At 42.3% G+C, this 26,598-nt stretch overlaps 1 protein-coding gene across 1 annotated transcript in view; it reads right to left on the reverse strand.

Moving 5' to 3' along the window:
* FNDC1 (fibronectin type III domain containing 1) overlaps positions 1-26,598 on the reverse strand; it is a 68,928-nt gene that overhangs the window by 27,647 nt on the left and 14,683 nt on the right. Inside the window, exons 2-10 of the mRNA XM_050315700.1 lie at positions 15,734-15,946; positions 15,243-15,341; positions 13,207-13,321; positions 11,979-12,166; positions 11,225-11,332; positions 7,715-7,903; positions 4,635-6,968; positions 2,304-2,419; positions 410-521 (exon numbers count right to left, since the gene is read on the reverse strand). Of these exons, the coding sequence (XP_050171657.1) occupies positions 410-521; positions 2,304-2,419; positions 4,635-6,968; positions 7,715-7,903; positions 11,225-11,332; positions 11,979-12,166; positions 13,207-13,321; positions 15,243-15,341; positions 15,734-15,946 (3,474 nt within the window). The remainder of the gene's footprint in view (positions 1-409; positions 522-2,303; positions 2,420-4,634; positions 6,969-7,714; positions 7,904-11,224; positions 11,333-11,978; positions 12,167-13,206; positions 13,322-15,242; positions 15,342-15,733; positions 15,947-26,598) is intronic.

Genomic DNA, 26,598 nt, shown 5'->3' on the forward strand with positions numbered 1-26,598 from the left:
ATCACACACAGGATTTCTTACTATTTGCAGTCAGTTTCAGATGAAAAAATAAAATAAACACACACATATGGCTGGTACAGTGCTAGCAGTAGGAAATAATTATTTTTATGTATGCAAAGATATAAACAATCATCAATCCTTATTCTGGCTAAGTTCTGCATTTCTTTATAATGTTGATACAAGTAAGATGGACTTGAGAGATTCTTGCTGCCTCATACTCTGAAGCCCCACAGAATGCCCCAAAAGCCTCCCCAGGTCCTGCAATGTGCTGACTGTGTGATGGAAATCTGAGGTACAGGCAACTCAAAATGGCTTGCATGAGACCTGAAGAAGTCAACAGTTTAAAGACTTGTACTGTGGGTACAAAAGCTGTACATGTTTTTTCTGTAAGAGGGAAGTTGTAACTTACCAACAATAGTACGTCCATCTCCTCCTAATTTCACTCGGAGAGGATTGCCTTGGGAATCTTGGAGGTATTTTCCTTCAGCATTTAATACTAGCCCTCGGTCAAGATCTACAATCTAAAAGCAATAGATGGACTCAATTTTAGCTAGCACAAGAGGAGGTGAAATGAAATGTCACAGCAAAAGAAATCCTGGGAAAATTTATACACTAAGTGTGATGTTCAGGAATAGCTACAACACACAGGACCTTTAAGATTCACTAATTGATAGTAATCACTGAAAAATAACAGCTGAAGGAAGCAAATTCTGAGCAAGTCTCTGGGCTCCAGAGCTGTACAACCATATTCATACCACCTAATGTAGCTCTCAGGTGCAAAGGAGCAATTCCCTTGATTTTCTTGGGCTGCACAACTCCTAAGGTGAATTCCTGTAATTCCAGTATGACCCTGAATCCTTGTGAAGATGGGATTTAAAAGTATGCCTACTAACCACCGAAAAAGGAAAAATTAAACTAGTTAATTTATATTGAAATAGAAGTGAAAACAAAGTAGCTCAGATTTTAATTAGGTCAGCAGACTGAAGAAAAGCTTCTGTCTCATAAAACAAATGTGTCTGGGAGCTTGGATTGAATTCAAGAACTAACTGCAGTTAAAAGCCAATCCTTGTTGCTATTTCAACCCAAAAGGGCTTAATTGTATGCTATTTTAACCCGAGGTAACAGACGCTGAGCCACAAAACACAAAAATGCAAAAGGTGTTAAGTGCTGGGAGGAAACTGGGAAGAGGACATGGGCAATAGATCCAGGTTGGCAAGAGAGACTTACATCTGGTGCTGAGGAAAAGACTGCAGCAGGAAGGACAGCAGATCATGAGATCAGTCTCTGAAGCCCTCCAGGCCCTAGATTTGGCATAGATCCTCTTGCTTTACAAGGTGTTTGCCCTGCTTGCAGCAATGCCTTCCTCTCAAGAGACAGAGAGAGATGCCCCATGGCTACTCAAGGACCTTTCTTGCTCACTTTCTGGAGTCTATTTAAAGGGCTTTAATCATGTTTTTCAAAATGCTTCCCTTGAATGTGACATACCTGATGTATTTTTATGTTTCTCTATGCAAATGGTAAGACTGAAGTGGCCATAAAATAAACGTCTTTATGTGCCACGCCATGTGTGAGCAGCTGTGCTGATGCCAGGGAGGCTGACCACAGTCTCCTATTGCTCTGTATTTGGGCTAACATGTAGGAAGCACCAGTTCCTTCCCTGCTTTCCTTCGTTATAAATTCACTGGAAAGGATTTTAAAAGACAAGGTCTGAGCATGTAGGCAGCTCATGGGGCTTTCCTATCAATGGCATCTGAGCTCTTCTGCAAATATCTCTGGAAGGAGATATTTGAATGTCTGTAAGAATGGCAAAAAGATACCTACATACGTGCATTTAAAGCATCGTGACACTTACGGAGTAACTTTATATTTCAATACTCTTGCTCACAAGCTTCTACCTGAAGCATGAGTCTGGGAGAAGCATTGCTGAATGCATCTTTCACAGTAGTTATCCTGGGCAGTCCCCACTCACACTGCACTGCAGAGAAGCCCTGAGCCACTGGGGAGTGTAAGTCCCACTGACATTGAAGAAAAAATGTTTCACTAAATCACTACATTTATGGGAGTAATGTTATAGTTGAAAATTTGAGCCATCAGGCTTTAAATACGACATTTAAAATGTTAAAATAACAAAATCCAGAATTTTTCATTAGATTTCAGTGAAACACTGGAAGCTAGACCACTAAGTATAACTTCACTTTGCAGCTTCGTTGACTGAAGGTACTGCTTGCCTGTCTTTTCTTAATGAAAATATAAGTACTATAAAAGGCCAAAGCATCTTGAATTTGGAGAGAAGGTCACCCTACCCACTTTGTTCCTTGAGGGCCATTGATTACTTTCTGTCCACTTGGTTTTCCATTATTACCAGGGTTTATTTTTCCATTTCCATTTTTCGTTGTAAGATTTGGTCTGCCATTGTAACCTGAAACATGGAAGAAAACACACTATTCTGAAGAAAGCTGTGCAACTTACAAGCCGCATTTTAAATTGCAAGTAAAGGCATTTTCTGACTGACCTGAACACAAATGAGAGCAGAAAAAGCCCTCACCACACTCTGCACACCAGGAACTCTATTTCTGCCTGGAGCAACTGTTGTGACACTGTCATATCCCTGTAGCTTACACAAGCATCTGAAATTGTTTCTTCTTAGAATCATAGAATCATAGGATTAACTGGGTTGGAAGAGACCTTCGAGATCATCAAGTCCAACCCTTGATCCAACCCCACTGTGATTACCAGATCACGGCACTCAGTGCCACATCCAGCCTCATCTTAAAAACCTCCAGGGATGGTGAATCCACCACCTCCCTGGGCAGGCCATTCCAATGCCTGATCACTCTCTCTGTAAAGAACTTCTTTCTAATATCCAACCTAAACCTCCCCTGGCAGAGTTTAAGCCTGTGCCCTGTTGTCCTGGGAGAAGAGATCGACCCCCACCTGGCTACAACCTCCTCTCAGGTAGTTGTAGAGTGATGAGGTCTCCCCTGAGCCTCCTCTTCTCCAGACTAAACAACCCCAGGTCCCTCAGCCTCTCCTCATGGGACTTGTGCTCAAGTGCCTTCATGAGGCTGGTTGCTCTTCTCTGGAAGATTTTTTTTTTCTCCTTATAGAATTTAAACATGGTTTGTCTCTACCATGTTTATTTGGTTTCTTTATTCCTTCTTTTCTATTTTAAGAAAGCAGGTTAACATTTCTCGATGACACTGCAGTCATTAAAATGTTTGTGATATTTGTAAATATTTGAGAAATAGGATGAGGGAACAAATCATTATTAAATGCAAACACTTGTTCAATCCTATCCTTATCTATATCCTGTAGTGACAAACTGAAAGGAAAGTGGTTGGGAAATTTCCTCTACACCTATTTTTTTAATCTGCAAAAGGAAGGACTCTCCTGCAGCTGAAAAACCACTGCTGAACAGAAGCACACTCAGGTCAGAGGTGGAGAAGCAGTGGCACTGAGCTGCAGGACCCCAGCTCCAAAACAGCAGCAATTTTCACAGCCTGGCTCAGAGACTTGCCTCCAGAAAAATATAATGAAAATATATACATATATTGACTGGAAAAAAATATATTAACTGAACTCTCCTTGGCTATAACTTTGCAATTGCATTGCTAGTAGTCAGCTTACATAAACTCCTTATAGAAATGTGTTCTTTTTTCATGCCATACACCTCATCTTCCTCAGCATTATTTTAAGGTCTATTCCCATGTTAAAGCTCTTTAAGCTGGTGAACCTCTACTCAATACTGAGTCTGATTAAAGCATATCAAATACAATAGCCCAGATGTAAGGTCCTCATTGTGTTAACAGTAAGACCACATTGAACAAAATGTGGTTATTAAAACACTCAGGTCACTCAGTATTATTTTGGATATCCATGCATTGGAGGGAGAAAAACTATTTCTACTTAGCAAAGTCACTGAGCCTGTCTGGGATTCTCCATAGGTGACATGAGGAATCAACAGGTGACACAACTTGATGTGTCTACTACCCAGGGTCATCAGATAGCAAGTTCAAGTCACCAGAAAGCAAGTCCATAATTTGGGGTAAATCACAGCCATAAAGGTATTACATGGCCTGACTGTGACATGCAGAGTCCTCAACAGATACGGGCAACCCTGAGCTGTCATTTAAAAAAAAAGAGGAAAGTGGTTTAAAAATTAATTAAAGAAAACATAGAATGTCAGGACATCATGAGGAAACACCTCACTGCCTAGACATGGGCAAGGTAGAACAGAACCACAGAACAGGTCTTTTAGCAATCCCCATCATGAAGAGCTATGCACCTGAGAGGTTGTCATATTCTGAGTACAAATGCTCTTCAGTGAGCATTAAGTGAATTCATTGTTCAACAAGAAACATGGTCCTTTTTCCAATATAGTACCTAACTCTGTCATCTCCTCTGTGGATCATGGGATTCTGTGCAGATCAGACCATAGGATGAAAGGTCTGGGGCACCCCATTACACCAATCAGGCAGTGTCCTCATGAACAGGGTTCCCTGAGAACCATCAAAATAAAAAGCAAGACGTTACACTAAATAACTGAATCTGCATTCTGATGGAGGACTTTTCAGCTAACTGGTGACCTTAGGAGAAACACAATTAGTGAGACTAGTACAACAAAGACAAGATACCTGGTCTATAAGGAGGTCTGACAAATTGCCGCTGGGAAGGGCTCCGCACCCTGGAGTTCAACAGTCGCTGACGAGGAGACGAAGTGGAAGAAGAAACTGTTGGAGAAACAGTGTGTGTGGTGGTAGACGCAGGAGAACGTGGCCAGACAAAGCTTGGTTTAGATGGGGTATGCTTTTTAGAAGACTGAGTAATATGTGATGTTATGGCAGAGCTTCCTGGTGATTCAGGAGAAGCCACTTTTAATGTTGAAGTTTTTTCCACCTCTTCCTCTTCAGAACTTACTTTGTCAGGTAGAAGAGTGTCCATAGATTTTCTTTTACTGCTAGTAGTGTCATCGTATGCATTTTTGTTACCTCTAGAAACAGCAGGGGACCATTTTGCTGCCAAAGATGTGGGTTTCTCTTCTACTTCTTTCTGATCATATTCACTGTAATAATCACTATCTTCATTAGAAACTGACTGACGAGATTTAGATGAAGAAGATGAAGGAACTTTTTGAGGAAGTTCGGTGTTGGACATTTTTGAGGGCAATAGACCATGTTTTTTCTCTGTTTGGGATGCTGTTCTCATAGCAACCCTTGAGCGATTAGGTAATGAAGGACGAGCTTGTCTCGAAGTGGATGACAACCTTGGATTGTACTGGTTGTCTTTTGTTGTATCTCTGGCAGAACTGGAGTCTGGCTGAATATGCTTTGGTTTGTAAGAAGGTACCTGAGAACCTGGCTGCAGTTGCTTTGATTGAGATGAACTTGAACTTCCCTGAGAGAGAGATGAAGGTAATCCCCTAGAAGAGGACACCTCTTTAGGAAACACAGAGTGGCTGCTTGCTTTGTCACTGCCCTCTGTTACATCCTCATCATCATCTTCTTCCTGCAACTCTTCATTACTCTGGGAATAGATGTGAGACGGGAGGCGCCGGCCCCTTGAATGCAGTAAGGAAGAACTGGTTTGTGCCCTCTGTGAAGGCTCTGAGTGGGAGGTCTTCTCCACTGGAAGATGAGAGGGGAGTATCTTTCTAGACAAAGACACACTTGGTTTTGATTGAACAAGCGTTTCTTTTACCTCTCGGCTGTCCTGCTCTTCAGGCTTTTGTTTGGAAAGAGAAGATTGCAAAAGAGAATGCTTTTCTGGAGCAGCTGTTCGGCTTTGTTGTTCTTCTGAGTCAAAGTGGGGTGATTTTTCACCATGTGTCTCTCTGAGGTGAGAATCAGAATCAACCTGAGGATTTCTTCTCTTTGAATAGATTGCTTTAGAAGACTGTCTGGAAGAGGGTAGAGAAGGAAATAAGGGATTTTCATCTTGTGAGTCCTCCCTATGATTCTTATCAACATCTTTTCCATTGGATTTGGAACGGGTGGAGGACTGAGAATGAGATGAAGTGTGAGCAGAAACAGCAGATCTAGATGAGACTGCCATGGCAGCCAATTTTGAATCCTTCCACGTGTGAGAACTGGAGCCTGAGGATAGCCTTGTTTTCTGTGACCTAGAACTGGGCTGTCCTGCTCTGTCTTCTGCTTCTTCACTGTCAAACTCATTATGGCTATCATGAGCATGGGAACCTGCTGATTTGGACAGATCTAGAGAGTCAGACCTACTGCGATGACCCATCTCATGAGAGACAGCAGACTGCCGACTTGATGGCAAAGCCAGGCGACTAGGCTCTGAAGTTTTAGAAGATGCTTTCACCAGCATGGGGTCTGGCTTCTCTTCCACATTACCCGCAAGATCATTATTTTTGGCAGGCAGAGAACGGGAAGAGGTTTTAGAAGGCACATTATTGTTGCTTTGCCTCAGTTGCTTTGTTTCATTATCTGTGTATTTGGGGACAGATGAGGCAGAAGAATGTTGTGCTGAGGATGGCAACACTGCTGGTGGCTCACGTTTCTCTGTGCTCGTCTGGCGTGACACTTCTGATGCATGGGTTCGAATAGAAGTAAGGACAGGGTGGACTGGACGACCAGAGGACAAGGGTCTAACATTCCTCCTCTGGTCCTGGGCTTTTGGTGGTGATGTTGGAGCTTCTTGGGAGGAATCATGATCATCTGTCACCTCAGTGGACTGGAGATCAGGTTTCAGCTCTCCTGTCTTTCTAGAAGGTAACTGAGATTTACTCAAGACCCCTCTAGTCAAGATTTTATTCTTATATTCAGAAGGAAGATTCTTTTTATCACTAACATTAGGTGAATGAACAGACAATTGCTTAGAGGAAGGTGATGGCTGGGCTTTTGAAACAGAAGAAGTTTGAGAAGATGAGCCAGCATTCCCAGTTTTTTTAGCCTCTGAATTATCTTGAATATTTGTCTTTTGCTGAACAACTGAATCCTCATGGGTATCTAGGGGGAAAAAAAGAAGTATTTATTCACAATAGAAGATGCACAAAAAACTGAACAAGAGAAAAAACCACCCAGGTAGCAAGAACAAAACAACTTACAAGAATATGAGACAATAACTGTTTCTCTATTAACCAGGTTGTGCAGTACAGTTAAGTTAAATTTTGTGCCGTAGAAAGGTACCTATGTGGAATTATTGTATCTTGGGTAAAACTTAGAGTAATTAAAACCAAATATCTAAAAGCAGGGACTGCAACTTCCTTTCAGTGAAACCAAATCTTCAGCAGAGTTTAGTCATATTGATGGCATGGTGCTGCATTATCCCATGTAACGCTGTAGACCCCATTTTTAGTTAACCCAGCAAATATTCTGAGTAAAACACTCTAAGTGACTTCCAAGACTTTCAATGAGGAGTTCTCAGGAATAGGGCAGCCAAAGACCCAAAGCATTGCATTCTTTGGCCTTTGGATAGCAAGAGCACATAGTGTTGCCACGCAGAAAATAAAGTGTGGCAATGCACTCATTCAAGATGTTAAAATGTCCATAAGATGTCCTTTTACATGCTGCAGAGTGACAAACACTTATTTGGACACTATAGTAATGAAAAGAACTAATAGAAACAGTATTAAGGAAGTAAAATCCCATGGGTTAGATAGAGTGCAGAGGAGTTAAGCTGGTGAGAATTAACACAGCCGGGACCAAGGCAAAAACGGGCGAACTACGCAACTGGTTCCTGGCTTGGTGCTCACCTGCTGGGATGGCGACACTGAAGGCTTTAGACTGAGGACCCGGTCCCCTCCTGTTTGCTGCACGAATTTTGAAAATATAGCGCTCCCCAGCCTGAAGACCATCTATTATGGCTGATGTTGTAGCTCCAGAGTAGGTGATGGACTTGGCTCCAAATGGCTTGAGAGCAGGGGCGTATGAAAGAATGTATTCTGAAATGATTTGGCAGACGGTTGGAAGGAGGAAACTGAAAACAGTCCTGTTTCCAGCGGACAGACTGTATGGGTAGGATGAATTAGAACGTGCATTACTAAAATTAATACACTAGCAATGCACGCCAAGTCAACAGCTGGAGTATAAAGACATGAGAGAGAGATACATACATATATATGGAGGTAAGTTGAACATTTGTTCATCTTAACAGACAAAACCAAATCACATCAATGACCTAATGACTGAGACAGAATATGTTAGCTATACCTTTGTAAAAATACATAAGCAACAATGCCCATCAGGGTGAAGTGTCATCAAGAGGAGCCAGATGACATCCGTGTGCACTTCCAGAGAAGGTGTGGGGGGCATGAGAAAATTATAGCAACAACTCCTGCGCTGTTTGGTGTACTGCACCAGGAGACCTTTTTGTTTGTTTGTTTTTGGATACTAACTAATAAAGGGGAAAAAATGAGTTCTGAAAAATATAAGTGCTCTAAATCAGAAATAACACAGGAAATATATGAAGAGAAAATGCACCGGAGGCAAAAAACATGTATGAACATTGCCATGAAAATATGCACTGTCCTACGACTTGTGGAAATCTAGTCTGAAAGACTGTGTGAACGCTAGATAGTGCAGATCGCTATGATCAGAATACCTGTTTTGTTATGGCTCACTAACTATGAGCACATTTTATACTTCCCAAAAATTAGAGAAATTTTGAACTTACTGATTAGCTACCAAGACATTTGCAATGAACAACATATGATCCAGAATATTCTTCCAAAACATAACTCACTCACAATGTGGACAACACACAATTGCATTGCTGATGGCAGCTATATTCACCACCAAATAAGAATGTTAAAATGTTTTCTTTTCCACAGAAAAGAATTATTTTGAAGAAGAATAAAACTGTGTATTTACATAACTAGCATTCAAAACATCAGTACTAAAATCACATTACATCATTCATTGCTATTAATTACTTTCTGATCCTAATTTCCAACACAGTCTCAACACAGCTATAATTGCAGTGTATTGTAAGACACTAGTCATGCAAAAACAATTCTTCCAGTCCACTGTGGTGAAATTCTACCAGTTCCTAAGGCCATATACTCATTTCTCAGTGGTGCTGGAGCCTGAGGGACATCCCCATGAAAACACCAAAGAACTTACTTTAATCTTGGAAACAATATTACTGCAGTCAAATATAAATATTTCCAGCAGTCTTTACTTAAAGGAGTTTTAGCTGTAACCAACAGGTAAAAATCATGCCTGGATGATTGAGGTTCTTATTCAGAAAAGATACTTCTACCAGGAAATAACAACACTGTGGATTTGCCAAATGGGAGCAATATCACATCTGTACAACAAAATCAAAATCTGATATACTGGGCTTAACTATAGCCAGGTCCAAACACCATGATAGAAAGAGCAAAGCAAGGTCTTGTTGCTACTTAAGAAACTCACCCTGCTCTCACCTTTGAGTATTGGATTACTGTGATACCTGTGCTCTGTCTTAGCTTTCTGTATTGAGAGAACTTTCACCCCTATAGGAATAATCATGGGTATGAAGAGGAATCTTCCCATTACACCCCCAAAGACTGCAGGTAAGATCTCAGACATCTGCAGGCTTCATTTTCTTTTCAAATCCTCTGTAAGAGGTACTGGACAAAACTAGGATTTTGATAATAAATTTCAAGGGCTGTCAGCTTGAAACACAAAAACTGTACACAAAAAACCAGAGCAACACCTGAGCAGTGACAGTGCCACGAGGAAAAAACTCTAGAACATAATGGTATCTTTAAAAAGAAGAAACTCACTTTTTCTGAAAAGGGGCCCATATTCATTGTGTTAAGAAATAAGCCATGCATAGTTCACCAAAATAAAGAAAAAAAATAATCAGTGTTTTATAAGCAAATATATTTAATGCTCTCAGTTGAAAAATAAATCAATGTATTAGAAGGTACAGTAAACTTTGGATCTTTTTCTTTTCCTCTAAGATACACAGGTGTTGCTTCAATTACAGAGATACTGGTGTAGGTTCGATAACTCTCAGATAGCTACTGCAGGGACATTTTCTCCCACAATTTTAATATGTGGTATAAATATATAAGGACAGGGTTGAAAAACACAAGGATTAAAAGACAAAAATTTGTGATTACCACGTGCCATCAAAATGACCACAAAGTGCTCATTCAGTGATTTTATTTAGCCAGTAAAAATATCCTGTCATTTATTTAGTTTAAAAATTAGGCCTTTCCTGTAACACTTCATACTCAAGAAAAGCCACGATATATTAAACACATATAAGCATTCAGCCCTTGAATACTAGTTATCTTTAAAATCATTGTCTGGGATGAATCACCTAATGATTAGCAGACAAAAACGCACAAAGGCCTACAGACTGCTCAAAATTAGGAGCAGATCTGAAATTTGAGATAATGTCCCTGCATGACCCTACTTTAAGAAATAATAATTCTTGGACACAACTGCAGGTCCATTGAAGTTATTGGCAAGACTTCTACTGACTTCAAAAACGAAGGAATTCCACCACCGCCTTGGAAAACACGTAGAGTAGGTCTTGTATGCAGACACAGTATATTTCCCCCCAGGCCAATGGTTTTATAAATCCTGAGATGCTACAGTGCTGATAAGGTCCCTCCAAAAACTTGTGTAATTTGAGAACACAATCTTGTCAACCAGGGAAGAACAGGAGAGGCCAAAATATCCGCCTGTTCATTTTCAGAGGGAAACAGGAAAAAAAAAATCCCAGAAAGCTTTTTTTTTAATACAATGCAAAAACATAACTACTGACAAATTATCTTTATGACTATGTACAATAATGTTACAGTACACAAAATTTATGCATGATATCTACTGAAAATACAATTTGTGCTTGCTTCTTAAGCTGAGGCTTTCCTTCCATGATAAACTAGTAATAAATCACAACATAAACCCACTCACTTTCTTGGCAACTACCCAGCTTTTCCTTCTTCACCTAATTCTTACAAATCCTTCCAGAAACTTCCTTCTTGAGCTCCATTTCAACCTGCTTATTAATGGAAGAAGAGGTAAAATGTGCATGCATGATACCCCAGAAAGCTCTCTGACATCCCAGGCACAGAGTGACAATGGCTTCTCAGCGGTGCTGTGGAGACTCTGGGCTGGAAACATGACAATCTTGCTTGGGTATAAGCCATTAACAAGTGAAAAAATCCTGGTACAGCAAATGTTCCAGCTTACTGCAGGGCAGCAGTCTGGCTTTGAGAAGACCAGCTCCTTGAGGGAGTTAGAAACGAACACTGATAACTCACCTTTGACTTTTCCTTCACTCTCTGGGAGAGCATCCCAGGATGCTGCTACAGAGGTTGGTTTCCCCTTTAGTGGCCAAACATCCAAATTTTCAGGTGCACTGGCAGGAGCTGTGAAACAGCCATACGCAGAAGAGGCAATTAAGAAATCTGAACGAACACAGCACACACCTTTTGCTCCACCTTCTCATAGCAGAGATTACTATATGGCTATTTCAAAGATAAATGTGAAGAGCACATATGGCTTAGGTCTATGCATGCCTCTGTTTACATCTCTCTCTCAGACTACCATAGTGAAATTTTATTCCACATTTTTAGGAACAGGATGTCTGCACAAGACTGCTGCTGTGGCTTAGCTGGAATGACATGGTAATTTGGTTTTTAGGGAACACTTCCCTGTGCCAAAGGGGCCTGACAGCTTCTCCATGGTGGAGAGAGGATTTAAATTTGCTGCCCACAGAGTGGGATGGAAGACATGCTGCTCTTCCCACTGAAGGGGCTCATCCAGCTTCAGGGGTGCAAAGTGCTGACTCATCCCACAGAAATACCCTCTGTTCTTGTCGTACCACAAGAGCAGCCTGGTGTGCTCTCCAGGGCACTACTGCAGGGATGCAGGCAGCAGCACTGAGGTTTTTCCCATATTCCCAACCCCCTACTGCCCCAGGCAATCACTTATTCTGACTTTCCCTCAAGCCAGCTCATTCCACAGCTCAAATCCTAAGGCCTGTGTTACCCCAAGGACCTTTTGAATACATACCTGCCTCCGGGGTCCGTTGGTAAACAGATACACTCCATTTGCCTTCCTTTTCTCCCTCCAAGATTTGAATGGCAAACTCATACATAGTATCTGGCACAAGATTTTCCACCAGTGCCCGCCGGTTGGACACCTGCTTGTAATCCCACCTTGCTGATTCCCCCTTTTCCCGGTAGCGAACATTATATTGCCTGGGAAAACACAGGAAAATAAAAATTCACATGTGGAAACCTAGCATTAGCAGAACTACAGAGGGATGGGGATGTATTGCCCTCAGCTAGTCTGCTGCGGTTTACTGAGGAACCTACCAAATTGCAAAAATTAAAGTACCACCACCACCAAAACCCAATACTTTTTAAACAGTTTTGTCTTCTTCTAATGGAGTGTGATCACTTTCACCCCAAAAAACGGAACACTCTTTCCAGACTCTTACTCAAAATGTCCTCTTCCCCTGGGGGAAGTTACAGAGGGCTCCACACCACCATCTCACTGTCCCATGGCTGGATGGCTGGGAGCCCTTTGCTCCCAGAGTAGCATCGGCTTCGTTCCCACAAATCTGCCTAGACAGTTGCTTCCACAAGGAAACAGAGAACATCTGAAATTATCAGTTTTCCTGCTGTGACCCTCAGGGTATTTCCACACCAGGTTGCACAGCTCTTCGACGTTCCCAAGCTGAGCAACTCAATTCAGTTGCTTTCAGACCTTTGGCAGTTTCCAGTTCATTTCCCTGTTTGTTGTGGTCTCCATCTGCTGTGGGATGCTGCTGTGAGTCAAGCTCTCCCACCTACAGGAGCCCCTGACCTGCTCAGCCTCAGCTGCATGGGGCTTCTGGAGGGTTAGAGGGTTCAGGGTGCCATGATGCGTGTCTTTCCCATTGCAGTGATGTTTCCTTCGTCCACAGTGTGATTGTCTCGAAGCTGTAGTCTGTTTTGCCAATCCAACTCAAGACCTCACCTCTGTGGGCTGTGCCCTGTCCCCCACTTCTTCTTTCCCCATGCACACATGGGGATTTGCTGACTGTGGTGACATACCAGCATTTGAACTGCAAAATATCCGCATCTGGGGCTGGCAACATTTCAGTACTTACACAGATCTCTTAATACTAACAGTGCTGGGAGGCAAGCTAAATTATTCTCACAACCAACAGTAATTAAATAAATGCAAAAGCATTCAGTAGTGTGTTGGCAGCAGTTCCCCTTCAGTATATTTAAAAAAACACAGGGCTAACTACCTATTTGCTGCAACCTTCTGTTTTTCATACAGTGGGTCTGTCCAAGTAACAAGCACGGACTGAGAGGACATAACTCGAACAGTTATGTCGTGTGCCACTTCCATCTCTTCCTCCTCTGAAATGGCAAAACAGAACAGCATATCAATAACAACATTAGATTTCTCATAAAAATTAGTAAATGTCTTCAACTGATACTATAATACACAGCACAGCTGAATTACAAATACAAGTAGGAGTGGGAAACCAAGTAGATTGATTACTGATGGTATCCCACGGAAACATCATTTCTTTTGTTAGTTGTCTGCCTAAAAGACCAGAGTACTAATATATTCTACGGCCCTTCAATATTCTATCAGTGCCCAAACTATTACTTAGAGCAAATGTTTTATTAGCATACTGGTATTCATCATCTCTGGCAAACTCACTGCTAGAGCTGCCTGGAGAGCAGAAATTTTGTCTTATGAAAAATATCGAGATTTTAAAATTTGGTTTCATTTTGAAGAGCAATAAAACCTTCTCCAAAAAATTCTTTACAAGGGAGAATTCCTGCATCTTTTATGTTTTTGAGTGCTTCAAACAGGTTATTTGAAATCAGCATTTAATTTTTACAGTACACAAGGCAAAAAAAAAAAAGGAATGAAAAATCATTGAAGTAGGCTGTTTTGACATATCAGAATATCTTTGCAAACAATTTAAAAATTTTAAAAATGAGTGAAACTAATTTGATTTTTTGAGGCTTTTAATTTTGATGAGGCTTCCTTTTCCCCCTGTCCATCAGAGTGTTTTTAGTATAGTCTATCTACTGGCACACGAAAGATTTTTAACTTTTCTTAATTAGTGACACAGAGACTATTTCCCAGTATCCCAGAGGCACAGCATGTACAAGGTGTAACCTTCCAGAGAGAGCTTTACAGACAAATAATACTGGAAGAAATATTGAGGTCTCAGGAAAGGAAAGGAGTCAGTAAAGTTCAGAGTACAATTTCATTCTCTAGGGATCCTACTCATGTATGTCTGAAACTGACGCAAAGATTGCCCTTCTCTTAAGCAGGTGGCACATTACCCCAAAAACCAGCACTGCCTGCAGATGGCAGGAAGCAGGGAGGCACATTTCACCTCTTCCAATCAAGCTTTTAATGCAGAGGGTTCTCAGACAGTTATAGGTTTTCCAAGCCAAACAACTACTACACAAAAGTAGCCAAGAAGACCCATCTACTAAGTGGCTTAGGGGGCCTACTCACAAGTGGCTTGCAATGAGAGCAGCTGAAGAGAGAAAGTGAGCATGAGAAATGGATGGCATTGCCTCCCCAGAAAAGGTGTGAGGTGGATTTCAATACACCCCAGTTCTTAGTTCTGACAAACACTCCCAGGCACATGGTGTGATTCTTGGGGTGGCCTGTGCAGGGCCAGGAGTTGGACTTGATAATCCTGGTGAGTCCCTTCCAACTCAGCATATTCTATGATTTTATGGCTCTATGATCACTATCAAAATATCCTAAACACTCTGCCACTCCCATGGCATTTTCATCATAATTCAAGGGGGCAAGAAAGTGTGCTGGCATGGAGAGGACTCAGAATCTCGCTGATCCTTTTTAACCTTGGCAGTAGTATGTAATGCCTTCTTTCCAAAAGAAAGTGAAAATCTTTGCTGACCAGATTGATGCTTCTGGAAAAGGGGCTGAAGATCTAAGAAGAAGGCATATCGTTGTGGGGGCCCTGGCTTTGACTTAATCAAGTCTTCTCATGCAGTTATTAAAATGCGTAACATTTGTCAATAGATAGAGAGGTGACTAAAGAAAAACCACCAAAACAAAAACCCAACTCAGAAACTCAATCAACCATGCTGTTGAGTTGTATTACTTTATCAATCCTGCTTGAATTAAAGAAACAATGGGAGACATCCATAAAGCTCTCTAGCACACAGAGAAAAACCTAGCAGCTCCAGTACCAAAAGACTTGCAGTCTAAAAATCACAAAGTTATCTCTTTGTATCCAAGCGTCTCCACTCATTGACAGCAGATGTGAAAGAAACATACCTGTGACTTTTCTTTTAGTTAAAGATGACCTATAGACAGGTTGGCTCCTTCCCTGGGAGCTCCTTGATGGCAGCGAAACCACATGAACTGACTCAGAGGCTGTACATGCAGGGGAAAAACAGAGGCTTTTCTGTCACCCTTCTCGTTGAAAAGAAATAATGGATTTTAGAGCGGTCCCACTGCATGCAAGGAGAATCTGGGATATGGCTCATCTCTCCACCCTTTCCCTTTGCTGTTAATATGAGTAACTCACACATCAAGTCTCTAACACAGTATCCAGTTCTTCTACAATTTCTACCCTATTCTTTAGGTAGTACCCTACTCTCTGTTAAAAACACATTATAGAATACAATCATAGCAAGCATTTTCATTTATAGAAAGAAGGCTTTTTGATGGCTAGAACAACATGTGATCTGTGATCACCTAGCAGCCACAGAGGATTACAAGAGTGTGCTAGTTAAACTGGGTGCTACCAGGGAAATCCAACTCACCTAGTCTTCTTGCTTCCTGGTTTTGTCGCTCCTGCGGCACTGGAGCATAGCTCATCCTTCGGCTGCTCTCTCCATACCCACGGGGATAACCTTGGGATCTGCTGCGTAGACCTCTGAAGCCTGCTCCATAAGGTGGCTTCCACCGAAAAGGTAACTTGCTATCTGGAGACTGGGCACGCACTCTTCTGAGAGGTCTGCTTGGCACGTCCTTCTCTTCAAAAAATAAGCAAACACAACATACAAACCCCATCACAGTTATTATCAAGCGCGTGACGTACAGCAGTCCACGCGTGTCTGCTGCAAGCACATCTTTTAACATCAGAATAAAGGCCATAATTTTACAGCTTTTTATTTTTTTCTATACAACTAGATTTCAGTAACAGCAAGTTTCCAAGCTGGATGTACAACACTCAGCGTCTTTTCCCAGGCCCTTCAGACTGGTGCAAGACTCCAAAAGTGAAAACATACTGTAACACAAGGACTCCTTCCAAAAACTGGGGACGTCTTGTAGCTTTCCTATTTAATCTTTTCCTTTTCCTTTTTTTTAATCCCCTTTCCCTCGTTCAAGCACACCAGTACATTTTTTTTTGGCAAATACTAAAGTTCAGTGTAAAGCGAAGCACAGAACTATTTCACTATTTTTAAACTTTCTTTTAGAAAGAAATCCACATTAAAAGCTAGTTCCTTTCCCCTAAATGCATCACTAATGGTTCTGTTCCCCAACAGACTCATATTTAAAAGGTCTGTTCTGCATGTGCTTCAACTCCTGACTTCCAAAACTCCCAATATAGGATCCCTTGAGCATCCAGCTCTTTAACAGGTACCTTATGCAAATCAGGTGGGTTTTTTTTAACATTTGCTGGCAAGTTGGCAGCATTCTTTTAAGTGACACTGATGTAAGATTACTCAAGTAACCAGTTTGGTTCTCTGAACAGCATCTCCAGTCTTCATGGCATTCTCCATTGCATACCACCTGCACTATGTGGTACACTGCACTCAGTGCAGGCTGAAAGCAGAGCTGATAGCAGGAAGAAAAGGGCTGACGGCACCACCCAAGACTGAGATCTCTCATACTTGTAGCAATTTTTGCCTCTTGTCTTTTACGTTCTACACTCACAACAGGTTTTTCTGTCTTTTCTAGCAATGCCATTCCACCAAGCACAGAGGTTACATGCTGTAGTCACACCCCCTTACTCACTGGTTATGCCAACCATTGACAACACAAGAGAATATCAAGAGAACAAGGCGCTGGAGCAGAGACCCACCAGAGACATGGACAGACAATGAAAGACAAGGCACCAAAGTACCAGTTCAGGAGCTCATATTTATTCATTACACCGCTTAAACATTTTGCTTTAAGTATGTATTGATTGGCTGTATGTCCCTATATACGCCAGAAATAGGTTTTTTTTCCAATATTTCTGCTTAGTAACACCTTCTATAACCAAAATGCTCACTGGTCTTGATCTGTTGACAAGTTTGCATCTTCTTAGACCCTCCTAACACACATTCTTCTATTAAATTACCATTTGGAAAGAATCATAGCAACTCTCAGAGCTATCTGCAGAGCTTCTCTTGAAACCTCTGTGAGAAACACAAGGCTTCAGTGCTGATGAGGTGTGTAACATATTCAGGGAACAGCAGAGTTGCAGAGAACTCTGCTTTTCTAATGAAATACTGGGCAGTAGCTCAGCATGGTAAACCATGCCTTTTTATTTTGCCTACAAAGACATGGATCATCAGTTTAAACACATGGACGGACTTCAGCAGCTTGTCTCTTTTGGTATGGTGCTCCATACCACCTCAGCAAAATGAAGCAGCTATAAAAGCAGATTAGTCAGCCAATTAAGCTGATTTTACAGACCTTGTTTTGTTGCCAGAGCAGGGTATATTAGCTGGATCACAACAGTGGAACTGGTCCCAGGTGTTTAACAAACAATAAATGCCTTTTGCTCGACAATATAGCTGCTTTCATGAGGGTCCCTGACCACTTTCCAAGGAACATTCTCAGTCACGTATTCTATAAAAAAAACCCACCTGCTCCCAAGTGGTCTCCTTTTTAAGCTCTCCAGAGCAGTTGCACAACACAGATTTCAAAAGCCTTTGAGTCACTGATTATCCAGTAACACATCCTTCATTCACAGTACCACCACAGAGAACTGAAAGAGGGCAAAATCCAAGTTGGACCAGACACCCGGACATCTCTTCTCAACCTCCTGTTCAAAGATAAACTATCTCCAACACTATGTGAGGCCAGACCTGGCTTTCCCTAGCTCAGTTTTCAAAATCTCTCAGGATGAAGATGTCACAGTCTCACTGTGGACCTGTTCCAGTGCTGCACCACCTGCCTATGGTGAAAGGTTTTATCATAGAATTGTTTAGGTTGAAAAACTTGTTTAGGTTAGTTCAACCTGTAATCCAGCACTGCCAAGTCCACCACTAAACCATGTCCCTAAGTGCCTTATCTACATGTGTTTTAAATACCTCCTGGGGTGGTAGCTCACCCATTTCCATAGGCAGCCTGCTCCACTGCTTGACCACTCATCCAGTGAAAAAAATTTCCTAGCATCTGATTTAAGCCTCCCCTAGCACAACTTAAGACCATTTCATCTTGTCCTGTCACTCTCCATTTGGGAGAAGAGTCCAACTCCCACCTTCCTATAGTCTCCTTTCAAGTAGTTGCAGAGAGCAATAAGGTCTCCCCTTGAGCCTCCTCTTCTCCAGGCTGAACCACCCCAGCTCCCTCAGCTGCTCCTGGTAATACTTGTGCTCTAGACCCTTCACCAGCTCTGTTGCTCTTCTCTGGATATGCTCCAGCACCTCAATGTCTTTCTTGTAGTGAGGGGCCCAAAACTCTACACAGTATTTGAGGTGTGGCCTCACAAGCGCCAAGTACAGTGGAATGACCCCTTCCCTGGTCCTGCTAGCCACACTGTTTCTGACACATTTCCCTAATGTCCAACCCAAACCTCACGGACTGCTACTTGCAGCTGCTGCCCAGCATTACAATAATATAATTGCCCTGCCACCATGAAGTAGTGGCTTTCTTGCATCCTCCTGTCAAGAAGCAGCTGGCTGCTGAGGGACGTTGCCCTGTCCTTCTGTTTGTCACATTAGGCCAGCCCCACTCCCTCATCCTCTCATTGCAGCCCATGTGCCATAGGCAGCCGCCACCTCCACAGACCTCAACATTTCTCCTGAGTGTGCCAGCCCTGGCCAGAGGGAAGTAACATCTCCCCTTGACCAGCCACCCTTTGCCAAGTGCCTGTAATTTTTGCCAGGCTGCAGCGCAAGCACACCATGCTGGTTTCCTCTTGGCAGCCCCATAGGCTCACCAGCCCAGGGTAGCTGGGAGGAACACTGCAGCCCAGTGAAAGCTGCAGCTTTCATCTGGAATTAAAATAGAGAGTTGTAAGGGACAAAGGATACAAAAGGAACCAGCCCAGCCAGGGAGTCATATGGAAAGCATTCAATCTAAAACAAATGTGGTCTTAGGCAAAGAGCACTTTATCAGCTCTAAAGCTGAATGCAGGTGATCAGCTGAGATTTTAAAACCAGGGCTTTCCAAGGTTTCTGTTACTTTCCTCATGGTAGCACCACACTCTACTGCTCATTTCTATTCCCATTTCACTAGTTAGTTCCAGTTTCTGCTTATCTTTCCTTGTCACAGTTTGACCAGCAGGAATCTGAAGGCACCCATAACGGAACTACCAGAAATGGTTTAAATGGCTTTGCTGATAACTGTTGATCCATCAAAACCAGCATTTTTGCGTGAAGTCTGTGCCAGGCTTCACAAGAAAGGGATTTCTCATTAAAAAAGAAGAGCAGCCACAAGACCTTGCCACAGCCATCAGTTTGGTCTGGGATAAGGGCCTGAAGGTCAGGACCTTCAGCCACACAGAGTAAGAAGATAAAGTTGGGCTCACACCTCCTCCTGTGAGTACCTGCTGGGCTTCTGTCCTGCTGGCTTAGCCATGCCAAAATGACAGTGTGTCCCAGTCAGGACACTTCCCACTCCTGTCAGGACATGAAGTCACTGTCTTCCGCAGTCACAGCCCTTGCACATCAGAATTCTCTTGCCCTGGTCTCCTGCTCTCGCCTTGGCTCCAGGGAAGAGTCTGGATTTCCACAAGGAGGATAACCCTGGGACTGTAGAGACTAAGCAACAAAAAAATCTCACTGTGTCTAAAGACCAGAGTTTGGTCCTCCTGGCCAGGCTCATTCATATTCAAAAAAACCAAACCAAACCAACAACAATAACAACAACAATAACAACAACAATAACAAACACCCCCCTCCACACACACACACTTGTCCAAAATAAGCTACACTCATCAAGGAATGGGATGGAGGAAGAAATAAATCCCAGGTATCATTTAAGTCATTCAACTCCCAAAGTATCCCCTTTCCGTGAGGATACTGAACTCACCAGGAACAACAGTCTTGAACAGTCTTAAAAGAATTAGAACAGGCTGCCACTACAGGTCAAGCACTATGAAGACACATCCCATCACCTTCCTGTGTCATTAGGATACCATTCACTGGACATCTAGGTGTTGGATGTGAACATGGAGGTGGTATGATCTGAACCCACTCAAAAGACTACACAGTGGATTTTTTGTCACACTGGGCTAAAGAAAGCAAAACCTCTTGAAAAATCAAAGCATCATTTCAATGCTAGACCCAGGGAGACAAGAACAGGTCCAAGAAAAGGGGTGTGGAAAGAAGGAGTTGAAACAGGGGACATCAAAGTCAGTGAAAGATCTACTATAGTAATATTAAAGGTGACACAGAACACATACAGAAACCTGAAGCAGAGAGGGAAGAAACTGAGAAAAGGCTGAGTGAAATAGCATGGGTGGAAAGGAGGCAAGGATGAGACAGAGCTGTAGCCACTGGATGCTGTGCTTCATCCACCTTCAACACAACCTTGCACAAATCTTCCAGCCTCCCCCAGACACATTAATGTGTCAATAAAAATTGCCTCTCTTAAAGCACAAATATCCACTAGATATACAAGTACACCAATCTCAACAGCAGTGGTGTGGAGATCTATAAGCAAAACCTCATCCTTCTCGAGGGAGAGACGACACATCAGATTCTACCTGTGAGTTGGCACTCCCAGTGATGGAGGAAGTGGTAGATCTAGCAACAGGGGAACCAAGCACAGAAACTCCAATATCTTGCCCACTACCTGGCATAACACATTCCCATGTCACTTCACATTGTACTGCTGCTCACTTGCAGCATCAATTCCACAGTTTCACTGAGGCCAGCTGAATCCAACCTAGATAAATGGGCATCCAGTAATGGCCCAGGACACCGGTCACTTTCAGGGCCCCTGAGTGGTAGGGAACATTTCCACTGCTTCCCTGGGCTGCAGTGTGATCCTGCCAAGCATCTCTCCCTACCCTTTCAAATGGTCTAAACTTGGACAGGCTGCCAGCTTCTCAGCAGAAGATGGCCCCATCAGGTTCCACACCAAGATTTCGTGTCAGCATGGAAGCTGCACAGCTGACAGCTACTACAGTGCTTGTGGTTTCTCCTTTCAGAGACCGTAGATATGACCTTTACAAATGAGTACAGGGCTGCAGTTGTCTGTTCCCCATCTAACACCTACTCTGGCACACCAGGAATTCAACAGGATTTCAGCAAACTTTGGATGAGGTCCTAACTCTGCAGAAATGAAAAAGCTAAGTCTTCAGATGATTTCACTCCCAAACTCTTTTATTTTTCTAATAAGTTCAATCAAGCTACCAAGTGTGTGACTGAACTGAAGGCTGATTCTTCCTCATCTACCCATTATTTACTCCATAAATATCTCTAAAGTATTTTTTCACTTTTGTTCTAAAACAAATATAAGGGTTTTCTGGACCTCCACTCTGGCCAACTAAAATAAACCAACTAAATAATCTTCAGAACTAATCTAAAGAGCTACCTGCAATTAAGTAAAATAAAATCCTTTTCTATACCCTGGAAAATGAGAAAGAGTCACTCCCTTGTATTCTCTTCAGTGTAGAAATCCAACAATACCTAAAGCTACAGGAATTTGTGTATAGTATCTTGGCCTCAAAAAAACAGGGCTGATTAAAGCCTTGGTATTGTTTTTCAGAGATGAAATGTCCATTAGTATTTCCAAAATTTCTGTCTGTGTCAGTACTGCAGGAGAACAGTTTACAGAAGCATGAGGTCTAAGCTGAGGGTAAGACATCCTCTAAACAACCACACAAGGAGGCAGCTTGCACTTGCCAAATCACACAGATTCTTCAGAGGGTCTCATCAATTATCTAGCGAAGAAAAACACAAAACAGCTCCAGAAGAAAAGGGACGGTCCCTAGTAATCAATCTATAACTGTGGAGAAAAACATACTAAGTACTCCAAACCTATTAAGATACAAGCACAAAAAAGTAGTTGAAATTTGAGGTCACAAAAAATTAGGCATTTCAATTTACCACCATAAGTCTACGTACACATTTTTCCTTTTGTCTTCCCTAGTCAGCAAAAACTTTTCTACACTTTGCTTCTATGTGCCATAACTTCAGGACTGGAAAACTGGACCTATAAAAATGTGTTCTGCTGCAGAAAGGACACATACCTGGCATAGTCATTAGACAACATCAATATAGTTTATAAACAGCTATCAATTTCTGTTTTCATTTCAGGCAGAAGTCTGGGAGACTAAGCCCAGTGACCCACCCAGAAGTTTTAACTGCTTAGAGATAACAAAATCATCAGAAGGCCAAAAATGGCAGCTTTCAAATGAAATCCTGCAATGGGCAACTTGACCAAAAATCATCATCGTCTGCACTGCAGCAGCAAATTGGTGGGATTTTTTGTTTATTTGGGGTTTTTGTGGTTTTTTTTTTTTTTTTTGGGGGGGGGGGAGGGAAGTTTTGGTTTTTATTATATTTTTAAATTGAGTTCTAAACACCAAATGAGACTTACAGACTCTGGACCCTGGATTTAAGGCTACTGCTGCTTTACCAAACGAAACAGTATGGAAGATTAAATAAAATGTGCTGAACTGCTCATTCATCCTCCTCAAAGATCCTTAAGTTCTTAACTGCTCCCCTCAACCAACTGTCCTCTAAAGTAAGAACCCAGCACCACTGCCAAGGTGCAATCGAGCTGAACAACTCAGTTTACAAACACCCTGCAGAATTCCTCTCAAAACCCCTCCCGGCAGAACTAGAATAGTACCTCAGTCAGAGGTGGTTCCTAGATCTCCAAGATAATTCTTTGGGAAACAATACTTCTCTATACCATGCATTCCCACAAGTGTCCAAGCCTGGATATCACCATGAAGGTATCAGCTGTACTTGTAGCAAAAAATGATAGTGAATTAATGAACAGGAAAAAAAGAGGCACTACCTTTTGATGCTTCAGCTGGGAACGCTAAATTTAATTCCATTTGTGAGGTAAGACTCTTTGTAAAACATTCACACTCCTAAGACCTATTGTATTGGCCAGTCCTAAATGCAACTGCTTGATCAGTGACACTCCAGTTCAGAACACGAGGCCAACACATCCTAAACCAGTTCTACAATTGCCCCTTTTTTGACAATTTGTGAAACAAAGGCAGGCATCTGGCCAGGGGTGCAGAAAGACTAAGCAATGCCAGTCCCACAGGAGGCACCAGGAAAGCCAGGGAGTAAAGCTCACACTCCTGTGGTATTTCGTTTTCAAAAATACTTTGCAACACGATCATGCTCCCAGTGGGCACTGTTTTCCAAAAGAAGCTCTACCCCTTCCAATAGGTAAATCACTCTGTATGATGGCTTTAAGGGTTGGGACAATTCTGATACACCATTTTATTTTTTCCCCCGATTTGAAACAGATTATTAAATGGCGTGTACTCGAAAAGGAGAAAGCAAAGGTTTGCTAGCAAAGAGAGGCGTCGAAAGCTCTGTAGTCCTTTGTGCAACTTAATGGCTCTCAATCCAGTTGTTATTCATGAACAGGAAAAGAAAAATGTCATTTTACCATAACTGAAAGAAATGGGGAAAAGAAAAGATCCCATCTTTCTCATTCAGCAATCCACAGAGGAGTGGCTGTTCTCCTCACCTTCACATACTCTTACTGTTAACTACTGCCATACAGTTATCCCCAAGCCACATCAGCAGAAAAGAAGAAAGAGGACAGACACAATATCACAGGAAGATACTTGTTTTCCACCCAAAAATTAAGGTACCACGTCACTTTGGCAAAGTATTACAGGATATTTCTTTTAAAGTTATGGTTTGAGCAAGTTCTGTTGAGAAAATGTGAACAATTCTACCAGCTTCAATGAGGGTTGGATTGGGGCCATCCCAAGAAGAGTTCACTCTGCAAAGATATTTCCTGCAGTCAGTGAGCCAGCTCAAACAGTGCTGATGTGGCCCTCTGAACTGAGATGTGCTGACTGCTCTCACTCCACAAGACCCAGAGCACTAGCTCTAGTGGGGATCTTCACTAACATGTGCAAATGCCTAAGTATATGACCAGAGAAAGTAGGACAGAAATGGGAGAACAAATCCACCATCAGGTTTACTGTGTCACTAGGTCCCCTAGCATTTTAAAACACACTGTTAGCCTTGTCCTTATCTGGGTTGATCAATTTTTTAATGCCTCTGATTTATACTCTCAGTATCGGATCTCCACCTGGAAATAAGCTAATCAGTTAAAGCAGTGGAACCGACATAAATCCTTTGTTTCTTCCAGTTAAAAAAAAGAAAAAAAATCAGCCAGCATGTTTCCACACACTTCTGCTTGGCATAGAAATTGGGGACTGGAACACTTTAGTTCCTGCAAAGCACAAAGGAATGTGTGCCATAATTCATCAGGCTCCAGTCAGGAGTTTTGGGCAGAGGACCAGTATCCAATGGTAATGTCTGATTTAAGGAAAGCAATTCATTATACATCTGTAGAGGAGTAACCTGGCATCCGGAGGACATTCTTTAAATTGACAGCGTCAACAGAAGTTTCCAGTGCTCCCTTTGAAGAACCCTCTGAATGCTGAGCACACTGGACCAGGGTGCTTTCCAAACTCAGCAGTGTGTTTCTACACGATTAATACATGCATTACGACTTAAGAACAACCAAGAATGAGTTATTGAAGGTTTCACGTTCTCCCACTGATGTCCATGCACAGGTTTCCTTCTGCATCAGCAATCTCTGAAGGGAGCCCGCTGAGGCTGTAGCTCAGCCCCTCTCGCACACCCACTGACTTTGGATACCTCACGCCTGGGCTTCTCCAGTGACCAAACTGTTGCGGTGGCAAAAGCCCCCAGAAATGCCAAAGGGGCTGTCAGAGCACACTGCAGCCATGGCCCTGGTCTGTAAACACCCATCCAGGGTGTCATGGAGCACCTGACTCTTCACAGAGTTGGAGGAAAGGTAGTACTGGAGTGACAACAGCTTCAGGGGCTCCTTGTAGAGACAGAGTAGGTGAAAACAGCGGGCAAAAGCTACAGGGTTGCCCTGACCATTTCTGACCACGCTGAGCTGGGGGACTAAGAAGCACTTCTGCCAAAAGAGCAGGAGGGTAAAGGGGTCATAACAAGCTTGGTTCAAAATACTTTCCCATTGCAGATCCCATTCTCCCATCCTGACCCTGGCTATTCATTTCATTCACGTGGCAGAGCAATCATGCTCGAAGTCACGACTAGTCTGTGTCCTCCTCTGCAAGCATCATGTTTCCATTATCAAACACATGCCCTAAACCAAGATGTTTTTCTAACAGCTCAACATCATTAAGCTTGGAGGGCAGCTCGTGGCTTGACCCAGGGTTTTACAAGGCAGAACACCCATGAGCAGTATGGCTCTGTGGGATGCCACAGCTTCATCCTTGCCTTTCCTGACACATCCAAAATGATATATGTACATACTTGTACTATGATAGTATCTAGTAGCAAAAAGCATTCCAAATACCATTCCAGACCATGAAAAAGAGCCTGGTAGATGGTCCATAAATCATAACAACAATTTTAACATTTACCCTCAACTGACTTTTTGCTTAACTTACCAGCCATATGAACAGCCTTGCATGAGCTCTGCTGCAGAAAAAGTGTGTATTGCTCCCTCTAATACAGGCAGAGGACTCAGCATTCCCAGTTCCTCTGGGACATACTCCAGCACTGCCAGAGGGACCAGACTGCAACTTTAACGTGGACTTTACTGATTTTCTATTGTTTAAGGGTTTTTAACACTAATGTTTCTGAAAAATGAGATATACATATAATAATAAAGACATTTTAGTAATATGCATGTGCATGGAGCCTTCACAACAAAAAGACAAAAAAAAATCAACAGTCAAGAAGAATTAAGAAGGTGTTTTGTGTGCTCTCCTGGCTGCACTGCTCTGGCCCTTGGGACTCCTTGTTGCCACCCACATAACATGCATGGTCCAGGCTGCAAAACACATGGTTTACATCAGGCCACTGTTTTAGTTCCTGCTCAGCTCAGCAGCTACTTCTGGGAGAGTAAAATGTGAAACCCATTCCAGCAGCAGGCCTCCTGAAAGCTTCCAAGCATAAGGCAGTGAGATGGATATGGATGGATATAGCATAGACTGTAAAATCAGGTATGGTATGTAGGGCTATAACCCCTCTAAAATAAAATCTTCAATTGCTAAGAGAAAAGGAAGCAACGTTTAATGAAGAATGTACTTTGTATGTCATAAAAACTTCAATTACTCCCCACTCCCTAATAAGCAAAAAAAATGGAAAAAGCTCAACATTTGGCAGACCCAGTTCGGAAGTGTTTTTAAAGCCAGTTACTCCAAAAGCAGCATTGGAAAGGTCCTTTTAAATCTGCTTCTCAAACTATCCCTTTGTCTAGACACGCCTCCACCTGGCTGTCTAATACTAACTCACATTGATATTAC

The sequence above is a fragment of the Myiozetetes cayanensis genome, unplaced genomic scaffold (assembly GCF_022539395.1).
Source record: "Myiozetetes cayanensis isolate MyiCay16 unplaced genomic scaffold, myiCay2020 scf2-11, whole genome shotgun sequence".
Classification (NCBI taxonomy): domain Eukaryota; kingdom Metazoa; phylum Chordata; class Aves; order Passeriformes; family Tyrannidae; genus Myiozetetes; species Myiozetetes cayanensis.